The 17682-nt window shown below is 44.6% G+C and overlaps 1 protein-coding gene across 1 annotated transcript in view; it reads right to left on the minus strand.

The window, feature by feature from the left end:
- Nucleotides 1–10852: 10852 nt before the first annotated feature.
- The window catches only part of sft2d2b (SFT2 domain containing 2b), a 22807-nt gene continuing 15977 nt past the window's right edge, over nt 10853–17682 (minus strand). Inside the window, exons 7-8 of the mRNA XM_084329090.1 lie at nt 15114–15143; nt 10853–13997 (exon numbers count right to left, since the gene is read on the minus strand). Of these exons, the coding sequence (XP_084185216.1) occupies nt 13958–13997; nt 15114–15143 (70 nt within the window). The 3' untranslated portion in view covers nt 10853–13957. The remainder of the gene's footprint in view (nt 13998–15113; nt 15144–17682) is intronic.

A 17682-nucleotide genomic window follows, 5' to 3' on the forward strand; every position in this document is an offset into this window, starting at 1 on the left:
TTCCACTTTGAAGCATGTACTATTTATTAATGATCCTTACTCCTGTCTTATACTTATCAGAGCCAGTATCTGCTCAGCTGTCTCTGCTGAAATTTGCTAACAGTTGGGCGTGACCTTTTAGTCCCTTTGTTCTGGGTACTGAGTACATTTGTTATTGGGGGTTGGGTGACTGTTTCTGCTGTTATCTGATGCAACTGTCTCTAGTATGGTTCCTTATTTAGCACCTCTACCTCCTGAGCCACTGTCTACCAGACGACCGCTCTACCTCCTGAGCCACTGTCTATACCAGACGACCTCTCTACCTCCTGAGCCACTGTCTATACCAGACGACCGCTCTACCCCCTGAGCCACTGTCTACCAGACGACCGCTCTACCTCCTGAGCCACTGTCTACCAGACGACCGCTCTACCTCCTGAGACACTGTCTACCAGACGACTGCTCTACCTCCTGAGACACTGTCTACCAGACGACCGCTCTACCTCCTGAGCCACTGTCTACGAGACGACCGCTCTACCTCCTGAGCCACTGTCTATACCAGACGACCACTCTACCTCCTGATCCACTGTCTACCAGACGACCGCTCTACCTGCTGAGCCACTGTATACCAGACGACCGCTCTACCTGCTGAGCCACTGTCTATACCAGACGACCGCTCTACCTCCTGAGCCACTGTCTACCAGACGACCGCTCTACCTCCTGAGCCACTGTCTACCAGATGACCGCTCTACCTCCTGAGCCACTGTCTACCAGACGACCGCTCTACCTCCTGAGCCACTGTCTACCAGATGACCGCTCTACCTCCTGAGCCACTGTCTATACCAGACGACCGCTCTACCTCCTGAGCCACTGTCTATACCAGACGACCGCTCTACCTCCTGAGCCACTGTCTACCAGACAACCGCTCTACCTCCTGAGCCACTGTCTATACCAGACGACCACTCTACCTCCTGAGCCACTGTCTACCAGACGACCGCTCTACCTCCTGAGCCACTGTTTATACCAGACGACCGCTCTACCTCCTGAGCCACTGTCTATACCAGACGACCGCTCTACCTCCTGAGCCACTGTCTATACCAGACGACCACTCTACCTCCTGAGCCACTGTCTATATCAGACGACCACTCTACCTCCTGAGCCACTGTCTACCAGACGACCGCTCTACCTCCTGAGCCACTGTTTATACCAGACAACCGCTCTACCTCCTGAGCCACTGTCTACCAGACGACCGCTCTACCTCCTGAGCCACTGTCTACCAGATGACCGCTCTACCTCCTGAGCCACTGTCTACCAGACGACCGCTCTACCTCCTGAGCCACTGTCTACCAGACGACCGCTCTACCTCCTGAGCCACTGTCTATACCAGACGACCGCTCTACCTCCTGAGCCACTGTCTACCAGATGACCGCTCTACCTCCTGAGCCACTGTCTATACCAGACGACCGCTCTACCTCCTGAGCCACTGTCTATACCAGACGACCGCTCTACCTCCTGAGCCACTGTATATACCAGACGACCGCTCTACCTCCTGAGCCACTGTCTATACCAGACGACCACTCTACCTCCTGAGCCACTGTCTATATCAGACGACCGCTCTACCTCCTGAGCCACTGTTTATACCAGACAACCGCTCTACCTCCTGAGCCACTGTTTATACCAGACAACCGCTCGACCTCCTGAGCCACTGTCTACCAGACGACCGCTCTACCTCCTGAGCCACTGTCTACCAGATGACCGCTCTACCTCCTGAGCCACTGTCTACCAGACGACCGCTCTACCTCCTGAGCCACTGTCTACCAGACGACCGCTCTACCTCCTGAGCCACTGTCTATACCAGACGACCGCTCTACCTCCTGAGCCACTGTCTACCAGATGACCGCTCTACCTCCTGAGCCACTGTCTATACCAGACGACCGCTCTATCTCCTGAGCCACTGTCTACCAGACGACCGCTCTACCTCCTGAGCCACTGTCTATACCAGACGACCGCTCTACCTCCTGAGCCACTGTATATACCAGACGACCGCTCTACCTCCTGAGCCACTGTATATACCAGACGACCGCTCTACCTCCTGAGCCACTGTCTATACCAGATGACCACTCTACCTCCTGAGCCACTGTCTACCAGACGACCGCTCTACCTCCTGAGCCACTGTCTACCAGACGACCGCTCTACCTCCTGAGCCACTGTCTATACCAGACGACCGCTCTACCTCCTGAGCCACTGTCTATACCAGACGACCGCTCTACCTCCTGAGCCACTGTCTACCAGACGACCGCTCTACCTCCTGAGCCACTGTCTACCAGACAACCTCTCTACCTCCTGAGCCACTGTCTATAACTGTTACATCTCTACCTACAGTAAAGACTGTTATATCTCTACCTACAGTAAAGACTGTTATATCTCTACCTACAGTAAAGACTGTTACATCTCTACCTACAGTAAAGACTTATATCTCTACCTACAGTAAAGACTGTTATATCTCTACCTACAGTAAAGACTTATATCTCTACCTACAGTAAAGACTGTTACATCTCTACCTACAGTAAAGACTGTTATATCTCTACCTACAGTAAAGACTGTTATATCTCTACCTACAGTAAAGACTGTTACATCTCTACCTACAGTAAAGACTGTTATATCTCTACCTACAGTAAAGACTGTTATATCTCTACCTACAGTAAAGACTGTTATATCTCTACCTACAGTAAAGACTGTTACATCTCTACCTACAGTAAAGACTGTTACATCTCTACCTACAGTAAAGACTGTTATATATCTACCTACAGTAAAGACTGTTATATCTCTACCTACAGTAAAGACTGTTATCTCTTTACCTACAGTAAAGACTGTTATATCTCTACCTACAGTAAAGACTGTTATATATCTACCTACAGTAAAGACTGTTATATCTCTACCTACAGTAAATACTGTTACATCTCTACCTACAGTAAAGACTGTTATATCTCTACCTACAGTAAAGACTGTTATATCTCTACCTACAGTAAAGACTGTTATATCTCTACCTACAGTAAAGACTGTTACATCTCTACCTACAGTAAAGACTGTTATATCTCTACCTACAGTAAAGACTGTTATATATCTACCTACAGTAAAGACTGTTATATATCTACCTACAGTAAAGACTGTTACATCTCTATCTACAGTAAATACTGTTATATATCTACCTACAGTAAAGACTGTTATCTCTCTACCTACAGTAAAGACTGTTATATCTCTACCTGCAGGTAAAGACTGTTATCTCTCTACCTACAGTAGACTGTTACATCTCTACCTACAGTAAAGACTGTTACATCTCTACCTACAGTAAAGACTGTTACATCTCTACCTACAGTAAAGACTGTTATATCTCTACCTACAGTAAAGACTGTTATCTCTCTACCTACAGTAAATACTGTTATCTCTCTACCTACAGTAAAGACTGTTATATATCTACCTACAGTAAAGACTGTTATATCTCTACCTACAGTAAACTGTTATATCTCTACCTACAGTAAAGACTGTTACATCTCTACCTACAGTAAAGACTGTTATATCTCTACCCACAGTAAAGACTTATCTCTCTACCTAATTAAAGAGCATGACCCAAGACCCCCTAGTTATGTCTGTCCCCAGTCGGACAGGGGGGACGGACAGGGCATAGCACTTTCTCGTCCCCCCTGGCATCATCCGGCCATGCGCTGATCTCAGGGCAGTTTCAGCCAAGGGTCTAAAAGACCAGTCACAATACAAGTACCAACAACAGCAGCAGGTGGCACTCATTACATCATAGACTATTAGTCAAATGTCAAACACAAACAAGCCTCCCCCCTACACACTACCACATACACACACACGCCTACATTATACTCCCCCACACACACACACTATATTTACATTTAGCTGATGCTTTTATCCAAAGCGACTTACAAATTGTGTAAACAAGTCAGGAGGAAGGGTACAACTCTGGCAATAGGTATGTGGTATTGTTCGTCTAGTGGTGCCAAATGTTATATTAGCGTAGTACATAGTAGTATAGACATAGTAGCACATAGTAGTATAGACATAGTAGCGTAGTACATAGTAGTATAGACATAGTAGCGTAGTACATAGTATAGACATAGCGTCTTTAGTCATAGCGTATTTTTTGTATTCGACTAAGAGGTTGGCAGTCGACTACGGCTCCTTTCGACCGATTAGTCGACTAATCGACTAATAGGCGTCAGCCCTAATAGACATAGTAGCGTAGTACATAATAGTATAGACATAGTAGTGTAGTACATAGTAGTATAGACATAGTAGCGTAGTACATAATAGTATAGACATAGCGTAGTACATAGTAGTATAGACATAGTAGTATAGAAGGGCGGCTACGTGGTGCAGTGGGCAAGGCGCTCATCACAAATACTGGAGACGCTGGGTTCGCCTGTTCGAGCCCAGCGCTCCACATTGCTTTCAGTTTAGCTGGTCGTCCGTACTAATACACATTGGCAGTATTAGGGGGTGGGAAACTGATGGGTGGGGATCGGGCGTTGCGGACAGCAACTCCTACAAGTCGGTTGGTGCGCCTGCGCAGTAGAATCAGGAAGCGATGGGGGGCGGCGCCTCTCCAAAGCGCAGACCCCTAACGCTGAAAGATCGCGCTGCGCAGGTGAAAAGATGCGTAGTAGTATAGACATAGTAGCACATAGTAGTATAGGCATAATAGCGTAGTACATAGTAGTATAGACATAGTAGCGTAGTACATAGTAGTATACTCTTCCTAATTTATGCAAATGACATGTCGTCAGCCTGTGACTGCAACTTGTTCCTGTTTGCGGACGACTCAGCCCTGCTGGTCTCTGACAAGAACAAGTTGCAGGTTGAAAAAACCCTCAGCACGGAACTAGGCAAAATCTGCATATGGCTCGCTGATAACAAACTATCATTACACATGGGCAAAACAGAGTCCATTCTCTTCGGTTCAAATAACAAACTCAGCAAGACCGACGGCTTCTCAGTCACAGTGGGTGACAATATTGTCACAAGGAAAGACGAAATTACCTACCTGGGTTCCATCCTAGAGGCAAATCTTTCCTGTGACAAAATGGCATCCAATGTAATAAAAAAAGTCAACCAACGAACTAGATTCTTGTACCGGATCTCCTCTCTGGTAAACAAGAATACCCTGAAGACTCTGGCAGGAGCACTCATTCAAGGGTACTATGACTATGCGTGCACCTCATGGTACCAAAGCACCTCAAAGGCGCTTAAAACAAAATTACAAACATCACAAAACAAACTGGTCAGACTACTACTTGACCTGAACCCCAGAACCCACCTCACCCCTGCCCACTTTGACAACCTAGGATGGCTTAGAGTAGACGACAGAGTACAGAAACTTGCAATGGGCCTGGTCTACAAGATACACTATACGACCGGGGTGCCCATGTACATGTCAAAATACTTCCCAAAGGTCAGTGAATACCACAACCACTACACCAGAGGAAGCTCAACAAATCATGTTAAACCCAGATTCGGCTCAAACAAGGGACTAAACACGTTTCGCAATTATGCCACAACAATGTGGAACGCCCTACCCAAAGCTGTAAAGGAATGTGAATCCCTGCCCACATTCAAAACCGCTCTTAAAGAGCACCTACGGGAGGCTGCAATTCGAAACTGGCCACCGTAAATGCCCAAAACCCCCACCACCTCCTAATAGACAGTCTCCTCCCCACCGCATGTATATATTCCCTCCCCGCCGTATGTATATTTCCCTCCCACCCACCCACCCCCTCCTAATGTACAGTCCCCTCCCCATCATATGTATATACTCTGTCAGGATCTAGGGGTAACAGTACTGTATATTTGAATACCGCTTATGTCACAAATGTATCAGTACTAAATACCTATATGTCCCTATGCCATAAATGTCATGTATGTTGTGTATGTCATAAATGCCTATATGAATTGAAAATGGGGGACCCTGATGGAAACAAGACAAAGGTCTTTCTCAGGTCTGCATCCCCTTAACAATTGTATGTATTGAGCCGTACTGTATTGTACCCATTCTGCAATCTGTTAAATAAAGTTTTCATTCATTCATTCATTCATACAGTAGCGTAGCATAGTAGTATAGACATAGTAGTACATAGTATAGACATAGTAGTGTAGTACATAGTAGTATAGACATAGTAGCATAGTATACATAGTAGCGTAGTACATAGTAGTATAGACATAGTAGTATAGACATAGTAGCGTAGTACATAGTAGTATAGACATAGTAGCGTAGTACATAATAGTATAGACATAGTAGCATAGTACATACTAGTAAAGACAGTAAGACAGTTTATTTTTTTACCCAGATATTGATCAAAAAATTTTAAATTTAGTGGATGACGGCAGCTGTTTTGACTGTGGTGTGAAGTTGGTTCCACCATCGTGGAGCAAGGACAGAGAATAGCCTGCTTCATTTCAACGACCCTCCCGGGGCTCGGATAGGAGTGGGTCTGAGGCGGCCAGAGGATGCAGAGCGGAGGGAGGGGTCTTGAGGGTGTGCTGTTAAGAGACCATTGACCGGAGGTAACGACCGCTCCTACCAAGTGTCATGGAGAGGGACTCTGTCGGCCACCCGCCCCCTCCGGACGGGTGTCCCCCAGGGCTCGGTCCTAGGACCCCTTCTCTTCTCCCTCTACACTAAATCACTGGGTAACATTATCACGTCTCATGGCTTCTCATATCATTGTTATGCCGATGATACTCAACTCTTCCTCTCCTTCCCTCCCTCAGATATCCACGTCTCTGAGCGGATCTCGGCCTGTCTGTCCGACATCTCCGCCTGGATGACGACCAACCACCTCAAACTGAACCTAAGCAAAACAGAATTGCTCCACCTGCCGGCCAAATCCTCCCCCCTGACCGACCTCTCCATCACAGTCGAGAATGCAGCTGTGACCGCGTCCCCGACCGCCAAGAACCTTGGTGTTGTCCTTGACGACCAGTTGAACTTCTCTGCTCACATCGCAGCGACAACCAGAACCTGCAGATTCCTCCTGAGCAACGTCAGAAGGATACGCCCCTTCCTGACAAAAGAAGCCACCCAACTCCTCGTCCAATCAACAGTCATCTCCCGCCTCGACTACTGCAACGCACTGCTAGCTGGCCTCCCGGCCACTGCCACCAAGCCTCTTCAACTCATTCAAAACGCAGCGGCCCGCCTGATATCAAACCTACCGAAGTCGGCCCATGTCACCCCACTTCTTAGGGACCTGCACTGGCTCCCCATTGCTGCACGTATCCGCTTCAAGGCCCTCGACCTAGCATACCGTGCAGCAAAGGGAACCGCTCCCGCCTACCTCCGGTCAATGGTCTCTAACTACACACCCTCAAGACCCCTACGCTCTGCATCTTCTGGCCGCCTCAGACCTACTCCTATCCAAGCTCCCCGAGGGTCATCAAAGAGAAGCCGCCTATTCTCAGTCCTTGCCCCACAATGGTGGAATGAACTACCCATCCCAGTTAGGACAGCCGAATCCCGTCCAATCTTTCGCCGTCGACTAAAGACTCACTTCTTCAACCACTATCTGAAATGATTAAAAAAAAATAAAAAAAATCTAACCCCGACTAACCTTACTGTCATGCACTTGTCCTAATAAACTAACCTACACTGTAACACGCAACACTTGATGAACATTGTTACTCAGCTGATAGAGTTGTACCCTTCTTGCTGTCTTGTCGTACAGAACTTGTAAGTCGCTTTGGATAAAAGCGTCAGCTAAATGACTAAATGTAAATGTAAATGTAAGCGGGAGCCGTTCCCTTAGCCGTGCAATATGCCAGGTCAAGGGTCTTGAAGCGGATTCGTGCGGTGATGGGGAGCCAGTGCAGGTCCCTAAGAAGTGGGGTGACATGGGCTGACTTTGGTAGGTTGGAGATCAGACGGGCGGCTCCGTTCTGGATGAGTCGAAGTGGCTTGGTGGCGCAATCTTTTTTTTTTTATCTACTTTTTCTCCCATCGTCCAATTCTACCCTCCCCTGTCTCAAACGCTGTTAGGCCATGCCTCCCACAAGCCGGCTGCAATGTGAACTAAGCCTTACATCACGTGTCCCCTCCGGTACTCGAGGAAGCAGCAGTCGCATATTTTCACCTGCACAGCACGATCTCTCAGCGTCGGGGGTCTGCGTTTGGAGGGCACGCCGCCCCCGTCGCTTCCTGATTCTGCTGCGCAGGCGCACCAACCGACCTGTAGGAGTCGCTGTCCACAACGTCTGATCCCCACCCATCAACTTCCCACCCCCTAATACTGCCAATTGTATTAGTATGAATGACCAGCCAAGCTGATAGCAATGCGGAGAGCTAGCAGAGCACTCCTACCCACAACCCCACCCAAACATCTGACACACACACACACACTTGCCCCCCCCCCCCCCCCACATCTCTTAACAGCAGAAAAAGCAGAGAACGTCACACGACTGAAGAACTTTCACTTTTATTTGTTTAACTCAATTAAAACTCAATTACAGGGGAGCTCCAGTAGCTCACCGCGTACCTCGAGCGCTATTTCGGCGCCGGGGACAACCGTGCTCGTCACGGATCTGGGGTTTAGCGAGTTCGAATCCCGGACTGCAGCCGTGCCTTTCCCAGAGTGTCTTCCCCCCCATCTGTACCCCTTCAGCCTGTTTCTGTCGGTCATTCTTGACCAGAGTAAATGCGATAAACGCAAAAAAGAGCCAGCGGAATGGCCAAAGTTTAAAAAAAAAAACTCAATTACAACCTTATTCACAAAAATATCTCTTCTATACACAACATGTTTCACTGGTCGCGTCACTAAAACTACTACATAAAATAAAGAAATGCGGGTCCTTCCAGATCAAAACATACATATAAAAAGTTAAGACTTCAGTTGAAATGTAACCATGACGTGATGTGATGAGAGAGAGATAGAGGGGGGGGGTGGAGTGAGGGAGAGGCAGACAGAGAGAGTGAGACAGAGAGAGAGAGAGACAGAGAGAAACAAAGAGAGAGAGAGAGATATTGACACATACTTGGTAACAGAAGCTCAAATCAACTCAATATTATTTCCTGAAAAACGTTTAAATCTTTAAAAACATTGAAATGTTAAAATCCCTTCTCTCAGAATGACCTGAATTTAATCATTGTAGACCCTAAATATTAAAGTCAGAATATGTAACAGTTACCATATTCCAACAATACAACAGACTCCCAAACATGACTATCTTTCACAGAACACACCAACGGTCAAACACAACAAAGACAAACTAAATAGGAATAGTCATTTAGCCCTTTCACTACCACACTACAAACGGTGAAAGGGTTAACCTGCTGTAGTGTGGTTGTGAAAGGGTTAACCCTTTGTAATGTGGCAGTGAAAGGTTAACCTTCTGTAGTGTCGCAGTGAAAGGGCTAACCATTTGGTAGTGAAAGGGTTAAAGGCTACCAGGCTGTCTGAGACATCACTGACATCACATTAGTCCCGTTCAACCACTGATTATTGTTAAAAGGTTGGACTGAGATGGAATGTTTGTCTGTAATGTCTTGAGCTATTACCATGAACAACACAGACGAGGCTGAATCATCCCTTTGAGATGTCCGCAAATAGACAAGTTCAAGTGTGTGTGTGTGTGTGTGGGGGGGGGGGGGGTATTTGAGTACATAATTGAATATTTGACATTGCTCTATTGACCTCAAAAGGTTATGTTAAAGTGGTATGTGGTTCAGTTCTGCTTCTCTGATTAAAGTTTATGTTAAAGTGGTATGTGGTTCAGTTCTGCTTCTCTGGTTAAAGGCTATGTTAAAGTGGTATGTGGTTCAGTTCTGCTTCTCTGGTTAAAGGCTATGTTAAAGTGGTATGTGGTTCAGTTCTGCTTCTCTGGTTAAAGGCTATGTTAAAGTGGTATGTGGTTCAGTTCTGCTTCTCTGGTTAAAGGCTATGTTAAAGTGGTATGTGGTCCAGTTCTGCTGCTCTGATTAAAGGCTGTTAAAAAATCTAACCCTAACTAACCTTACTGTCATGCACTTGTCCTAATAAACTAACCTACACTGTAGCACTCAACACTTTGATGAACATTGTTACTCAGCTGATAGAGTTGTGCCCTTCCTGATGACTTGTCGTACAGAACTTGTAAGTCGCTTTGGATAAAAGCGTCAGCTAAATTACTAAATGTAAATGGTATGTGGTTCAGTTATGCTGCTCTGATTAAAGGCTATGTTAAAGTGGTATTTGGTCCAGTTATGTTGCTCTGATTAAAGTTGATGTTAAAGTGCTATGTGGTCCAGTTATGCTGCTCTGATTAAAGGCTATGTTAAAGTGGTATTTGGTCCAGTTATGTTGCTCTGATTAAAGTTGATGTTAAAGTGCTATGTGGTCCAGTTATGCTGCTCTGATTAAAGGCGATGTTAAAGTGGTATGTGGTCCAGTTATGTTTCTGTGATTAAAGTTGATGAGTAGGGTTTGTGAAGGTGAAGAAGAGGACCTCAGTTTGAACTCAAATACCCAAATTAAAGGTGTTATAGATAAAAAAAATTATGTAGCGTAATCATTAACTCATTCTGCGGCAGTCACGAGAAAAGTCGGATTTTAATCGTTATTTCTTTTATTAGCTATATCCATTCATTTTCATCCATCCAGCCTGATGTTATCATTGGGAATGGGTCTGAGCTCGCAAAAGGGCAAATACCGCCACCTACGCCTTCCAGCCGGTATTGCACTCCATTAGAAATGATGTTGTTTCTTTTCTGGGCCGATCTGAGCCGTGCGGGCGGGGTTTAAATACTCTGGCAGGACGAGCGTTTACAACGATACATCTGCGATGCTGCCCCACCCCCCCCCCCCCCCTTCATATGCAATGCCGGACAACGTGGGACGGACCTCCACAAGCAGTATTTGGAATGGGGATCAGATAATTGGATAATTATTTTTGCATTACATCAGAGACAAGGTAAGAACGCTACATATAAAATCTTGCGTTGATCTGATATTTCTTTCTCCCGCGATCGAAGTTGTCTGTGTGGACTGTGTGTGGCTGTTTACCGTTGGCTGTGGGGGGGGGCGAGCGCCCCGCTACAAGCCCCATTTCATGTATGCACGAGGAGACATAATAATGATAATCTAGCGTTGATTTCAGGAAGATTCGATAATCAGGCGAAAAATGACAAAGTGATAAGTGGATTCCACTAAAACGCTATTATCACGTATTTTCCTGGGATTACTAAGAATCACCAAAACTATACTCATATTCAAAACGGTATTAAACGGAAATGTACGGATGAAAATCTGTTTTTTGCATGTTGACCAGAAGCAACTCACTGACAATCGACGGTGTTATTAGACCCATAGCTATAATATAAGATATATTTTAAGCACTCGCAAATTTCGCAGTCTCCCCATTGATTAAAGCGATGGCGTTTTAGCCAGAAGGTAGACAGTGCCCCCTGGCGCTGAATGAGTTAAAGAAATACAAAAATAATAAAAGTATTGCTTTTCCCCCCAAAAAGATGATTGATTAATGAATTGATCATTTTAAAATGAATGTTGTATGTATCCCCTCCCTACTTCCCATTTCCCCACGTGGAATGCACCCGATTGGATAAACGCTGGTGCTCTAGTGCGACATCTAGTGGCTGAATGTTATCTATAGCGCCTTTAACTTTAATCTAGTGTTACAGTATCACTTCTGAATGAGGAAAAAACATCCACCCGGTTTCTCCTTTATCACCAAGTCATCTTTTATATCCTAGAGTACTACAGGAATAACAAAAATAATTCAAGGTATCCAACGGAGCTCTCTTGTTTATGTTCAAATGTCCACCAAGACAGACCGTTGTTCTGTACAACAATCTACACCATGGATACTTTTCCTACCTCGTTTAACTTTTGAAAAGTACATTTCCGCCCCTTTTCTTTGCTCTCGCAATGTTTACATCCAACCTGTGTTGGGTTTCACTCCCATTTGATTGACGGGCAGTCAGCCTGTTAGATTTCGAGGAAGATCGTACTACTAGTACAGACCAATCGATTTGAAGCACAAGGGCATGTTGACACACCTCGTGCGCGCGCTGGAAGAACATGTTCTGGGAGCCCTTTTCTCCTTCTCCTCCTGCTCTATAGCGCCACTTACATCAACTAGCGGTGAAGAACTCCATTGGATACCTTTGTTTTATACATTTACATTTAGTCATTTAGCTGACGTTTTTATCCAAAGCGACTTACAAGTTATGTACGACAAGTCGGCAAGAAGGTGCAACTCTTTCAGCTGAGTGACAATGATCATATAAGGGGGAGGTGTTCTTAAAGGAAGTACAGGTCAGTCACTTCACAGGTACAGCAGTGGTTATGAAAAGATTGTATGCAGCGTTCAAGGCACATCTCTACAGCATTTGATTAAGAGCATTTAGGTGGACTGGCCATGGCCTTTGAGGTCATTAGGTCATATGACTTAAGTTGCTAATTGTCTTCTCTCACGTTATTCAGTAAATATACACGCGCACTAGTGCAGCAGTTGTATTATGGAGAGATTACAGCTTTCAAGGCACATTTTTACAGCACATCATTAAAGATGAACTAAACACATGGTCATTCTGCTGCCCCCTAGTGGTTGATTTTCATCCTGCTGCTCACTCTGCCCCAATCTCTTTTTCTTTTCCTAGAGAGACTTTGATACCACCTCCAAAGAGGCACTCTGACATCAGATTGGGACGGGGCAGAGTGTGCAGCAGTACTCTGACATCACAGATTGGGGCGGGCAGAGTGGTCTGCCTTTATATGGCACTTTTATCCAAAGAGTTTTACAAATGATTCCTCACATTCCCCCATTCACTCACACACCGACGGCGGAGGTGACCATGCAAGGTGCCAAGGGTTAGACAGTGGCTCAGGAGGTAGAGCAGTCGTCTGGTAATCAGAAGGTTAGGGTTTGACAGTGGCTCAGGAGGTAGAGCGGTCGTCTGGTAATCAGAAGGTTAGGGTTTGACAGTGGCTCAGGAGGTAGAGCGGTCGTCTGGTAATCAGAAGGTTAGGGTTAGACAGTGGCTCAGGAGGTAGAGCAGTCGTCTGGTAATCAGAAGGTTAGGGTTAGACAGTGGCTCAAGAGGTAGAGCAGTCGTCTGGTAATCAGAAGGTTAGGGTTAGACAGTGGCTCAGGAGGTAGAGCAGTCGTCTGGTAATCAGAAGGTTCCCGGTTCCCGCTCCTCCCAGCAGCGCATCGAAGTGTCCTTGAGCAAGACACCTAACTGCTCCCAGGACGAGCAGGTTGGCACCTTGCATGGTCGGTGTTTGAGTGAACGGGTGAATGTGTGAGGCATGAGTTGTAAAGCGCTTTGGATAAAAGCTGTTCTATAAACGCAGTCCACTTACCTTCACCATGTTTCACAGTCTACAGAGCTTCAGACTGTATATGATGACCTCACACATTTGAATCTTAAAACTGCAGCCTCTCTTGGACCGTAGGAACAACGTGTATGAATCCTAAAGTTACATATCATTAATTAGTTTGCCCATAAATATACATTATGTTGCGTGTGCTTATAGCAACCATAAAGGAATGGTTTCAGCTTGGTCGGCTGGGTAGCGTAGAGGTCTGACCCTACATCCTACTGTTAACCTACTGATTAAATGATTGACAGGTCATAGTCACAGACATGCTATGCTATCTGGTCGGCATGGTTTATAAACACTAACAGCTCTACCAAAGTGAAATATTGCTTCAGAGCCAGTGACCAATTCAAAAGACCCTAGTAATGACACACACACACACAGACACACAGACAGACACACACACAGACACACCTTCACATTCATACAAACTCAGACACACACAATGTATAACACTCTCCCTGTCCGTGTCCGTCCCTAACCTGTGTGTGTGTGTGTGTCTCTGTGTGTGTGTGTGTGTGTGTGTGTCTCTGTGTGTGTGTGTGTGTGTGTGTGTGTGTGTTGACTTGAAGAGCAGGGAAGCAGCTTCACTTCAGACAAACTGAGAACAGTTTCATGACGGCGTCCCTGAAAAACAAACAATAAACAATAACTAAGTCAACACTAAGTAAGTCACTCTACCTGCTCTTCCACTGAACACAAGTGGTTATCAACTGTTCCAGGCAGCCACGCAACCTGCATCAAAAAGTCTTTATAATGATTTTATATTATATGTATCGTTATGTACTAATGATTCTTATAGAAAATAATAGACCCCAAAAGATGGTGTCATGCAGATATACCTTTTTATAAGACGGTATGAAAAATACATAGATATTTACTTTGTATCTTTTTTTTTACTTGGAAAGAAATCGGTAATGACATCACTATGGAAACAGAACGCTATCGTCCTATGTCTCTATGACATCACTATGGAAACAGAACGCTATCGTCCTACTCTATATGACATCACTATGGAAACAGAACGCTATCGTCCTACGTCTCTATGACATCACAATGGAAACAGAACGCTATCGTCCTACGTCTCTATGACATCACAATGGAAACAGAACGCTATCGTCCTACGTCTCTATGACATCACAATGGAAACAGAACGCTATCGTCCTACTCTCTATGACATCACTATGGAAACAGAACGCTATCGTCTTAATGTCATAGACGTAGGATTATATGCATTCTGTTTATTTCTATAGTGATGTCATTACTGATTTCTTTCCAAATAAAAAAAAGATACCAAGTAAACTACTATGGAAACAGAATGTATTGTCCTATGTCGCTATGGAAACAGAACGTATATTATCCTACGTCTCTATGAAACAGAAACTCATTTGGAAGCATGTTATAATAATTATAATAATAAATAAAGACAGGAAATACAGGAGATGTATCTGAAGTATCAATCCAAAGAAAACCTGTATGTTGTCTCCTGCTCTTAACATCTAGCTGTCATTTGTGTGTGTGTGTGTGTGTGTGTGTGTGTGTGTGTGTGCGTGTGCGTGTGCGTGTGTGTAGGTGTGTAGGTGTGTGTGTGTGTGTGTGTGTGTGTGTGTGTGTGTGTGTGTGTGTGTGTGTGTGTGTGTGTGTGTGTGTGTGTGTGTGTGTTTGATAGCCGACTGGACACAGATACATTGTGAAAGATGTTGTTTCATGTCATTATGAAAGCAGTATAGCTGTGTTTATTACCTTGCGAATGGGATATACGACAAGCCATACCTGCATGAGAAAAACATGAATAATATCAACACATCATATGAGGCAAGAATACGATTTTATAAATGTAAACTGATGTTTGATTGATTGATATGTGCAATTGTTTAAAAGGAGAAACGTTATTTTATTGTGTGTTCTGAGATTTCTTTTGACCAATAAAAAAATCTGTATTTATATTAAGTGTATATATGCTTAGATAATAACACATCATTTCCATTGGTAAAAATTGTATAAATCAGTACAACATGGTGATAATATGTATCGTGGCCTCTGGTGATTCCAGCCCTAGTAAGCATGTGCTTCTATCTCCAATCTGTGTGAGGAACATGCTTGGTCTACAAGATAGTGATACACTACACAACTAAGGTACCCACTACCCATGTACATGTCAAATTACTTCCCAAAGGTCAGTGAATACCATGACCACAACACCAGAGGGAGCTCCACAAATCATGTGAAACCAAGATTCGGCTCAAACAAGGGACAAAACACGTTTCGCAATTATGCCACATCAATGTGGAACGCCCTACCCACAACTGTAAAGGAATGTGAATCACTACCCACTTTCAAAACCACTCTCAAAGAGCACCTACGGGGGACTGCAATTCGAAACTGGCCCCTGTAAATGTCCTAACCCAACCCCCTCCAATGTACAGTAAATGTCCTAACCCAATAATACACGAGAACCTCTTCTTGGGTCCAAGTAAGGTTTCGTGGATAATCCAATATACAGTTACCCCCCACCCCGCCTACCCACCCCCCCCAACCACCTCCAATGTACAGTCATCCCCCCCCCACCCCACCTACCCACCCCCCCCCCCCCCTCCACCCAACCTACCCAACCTCCTCCAATGTACAGTTTCTTCGTCAAATGTATATACTCTCTTTTTTAGACTATTTTTGTATCACAAACAGTACTGTATTTGTAAATCTGGTATGTCATAAATATATAGATGTAGCAGTACTGTCTATCTGTATGTCATGTATGCCATACAGGGAACAACATTTTCGTTTTGGCCTACCAGCCAGGCAGATTTTTTACCAGCCAAAAATTTGAAATCGCTTTTTCGTATGTATCGCCATGTGTAATTATTATTACTATATACAGGGCTCTACGCTAACCTTTTTCCCAGGGAGCACATGTGCTCCTAAATAAATAAGAAATTAGGAGCACACAAAGAAATTTAGGAGCACAGTAACAGAGTTTATTAACAAACTATTTATTACATGCATATTATACTGTGTGTGTGCATACTAAGGGACAAACATCTGTGCAAATAGCACATACCACCAAAATCACACATTGGCACATGCCTACTAGACGCAAAGAATATCGGTTGTCAAGCTGCTTTTGTATGTTGTAGTGTTGTCACAATACCAACATTTTGACTTTGATACAGATACAGATAGGAAAGGTAATGGAATATATTATTAGATGACAGAATATGGAAAATTCTCTATACAATTATTTAATTCATTATAATTTAAACGCTATTGAATAATAGATTTATTAGTACAATTATTCTGTTACAGCTACTGAGCTATATACTATATAGCTACTGTCCATCAATATCTTCCTTTTGAATGAAATAGGTTCAGGAGAGATGTAGAGAGAGGGAGAGAGAGAGAGAGAGCGATACACACACACAAACACACACACACACACACACACACAGAGAGAGAGACACAGAGATTCCCAACCCCCCCCCCCCCCCCCCTCCCTCACTATGCCTTTGAGCGTTCGCTGTGATTAGCGTTAGCAGCAGTTAGCTTAGTTGGAGTACTCAGTTAGCAGATAACATTACAGTAGTTAATGTTTTAGCGCGACGTGGGTATACAGGACTGGCGAGGATGCAAAGCATGTTAGACAATTGGAACCGCTGCTCGCTGAGTTTTCGTTGCACATAGAAGCAGACTAGAGGCGAGTTGTTACAGAGCTGGTCCACGCTGCTCCGTGTCTATTATGAAATGACAATTGCGCAGTTGACACGCCCACTACGCAAGACAATTACTTGCACACTGTGCTCCAAAAGGATTTTTCCGGTTCGCACAAATCTATTTGTCGGGGCAAATGCGAGTGAAATGCTCACACTGTATAGCCCTGATATAATACTCTAATATGCTCATATGGCTCCCAATTTTTTTACATGCCAGAGTGGCTGAGTAGCCTCTGTAATTTACCAACCAAAGAGGAAATCTACACGCCATTGGCATTTGGCGGGTGCTTATTTTGTTCCCTGATGCCATATATGTTATGATGAATTGAAAATGGGGGACCCTGATGTAAACAAGACGAAAGTCTTTCTCTGGTCTGCATCCCCTTAACAATTGTGTGTATTGAGCTGTACTGTATTGTACCCATTCTGCAATCTGTTAATAAAATTATAAATCAATCAATCAATCAATCAATCAATCAATCAATCAGTGTGTGTGTGCGTGCGCACGTGTGTGTGTGTATAGATGTAAAATTAGCCGTCTAAAAGCCAGGTGTATAATTATTGTGTTTTCATTGATAACTAATGGTCTGGCATTGAGCCGCACG

Source organism: Notolepis coatsorum (assembly GCF_963971535.1).
Source record: "Notolepis coatsorum genome assembly, chromosome: 1".
NCBI classification, from domain to species: domain Eukaryota; kingdom Metazoa; phylum Chordata; class Actinopteri; order Aulopiformes; family Paralepididae; genus Notolepis; species Notolepis coatsorum.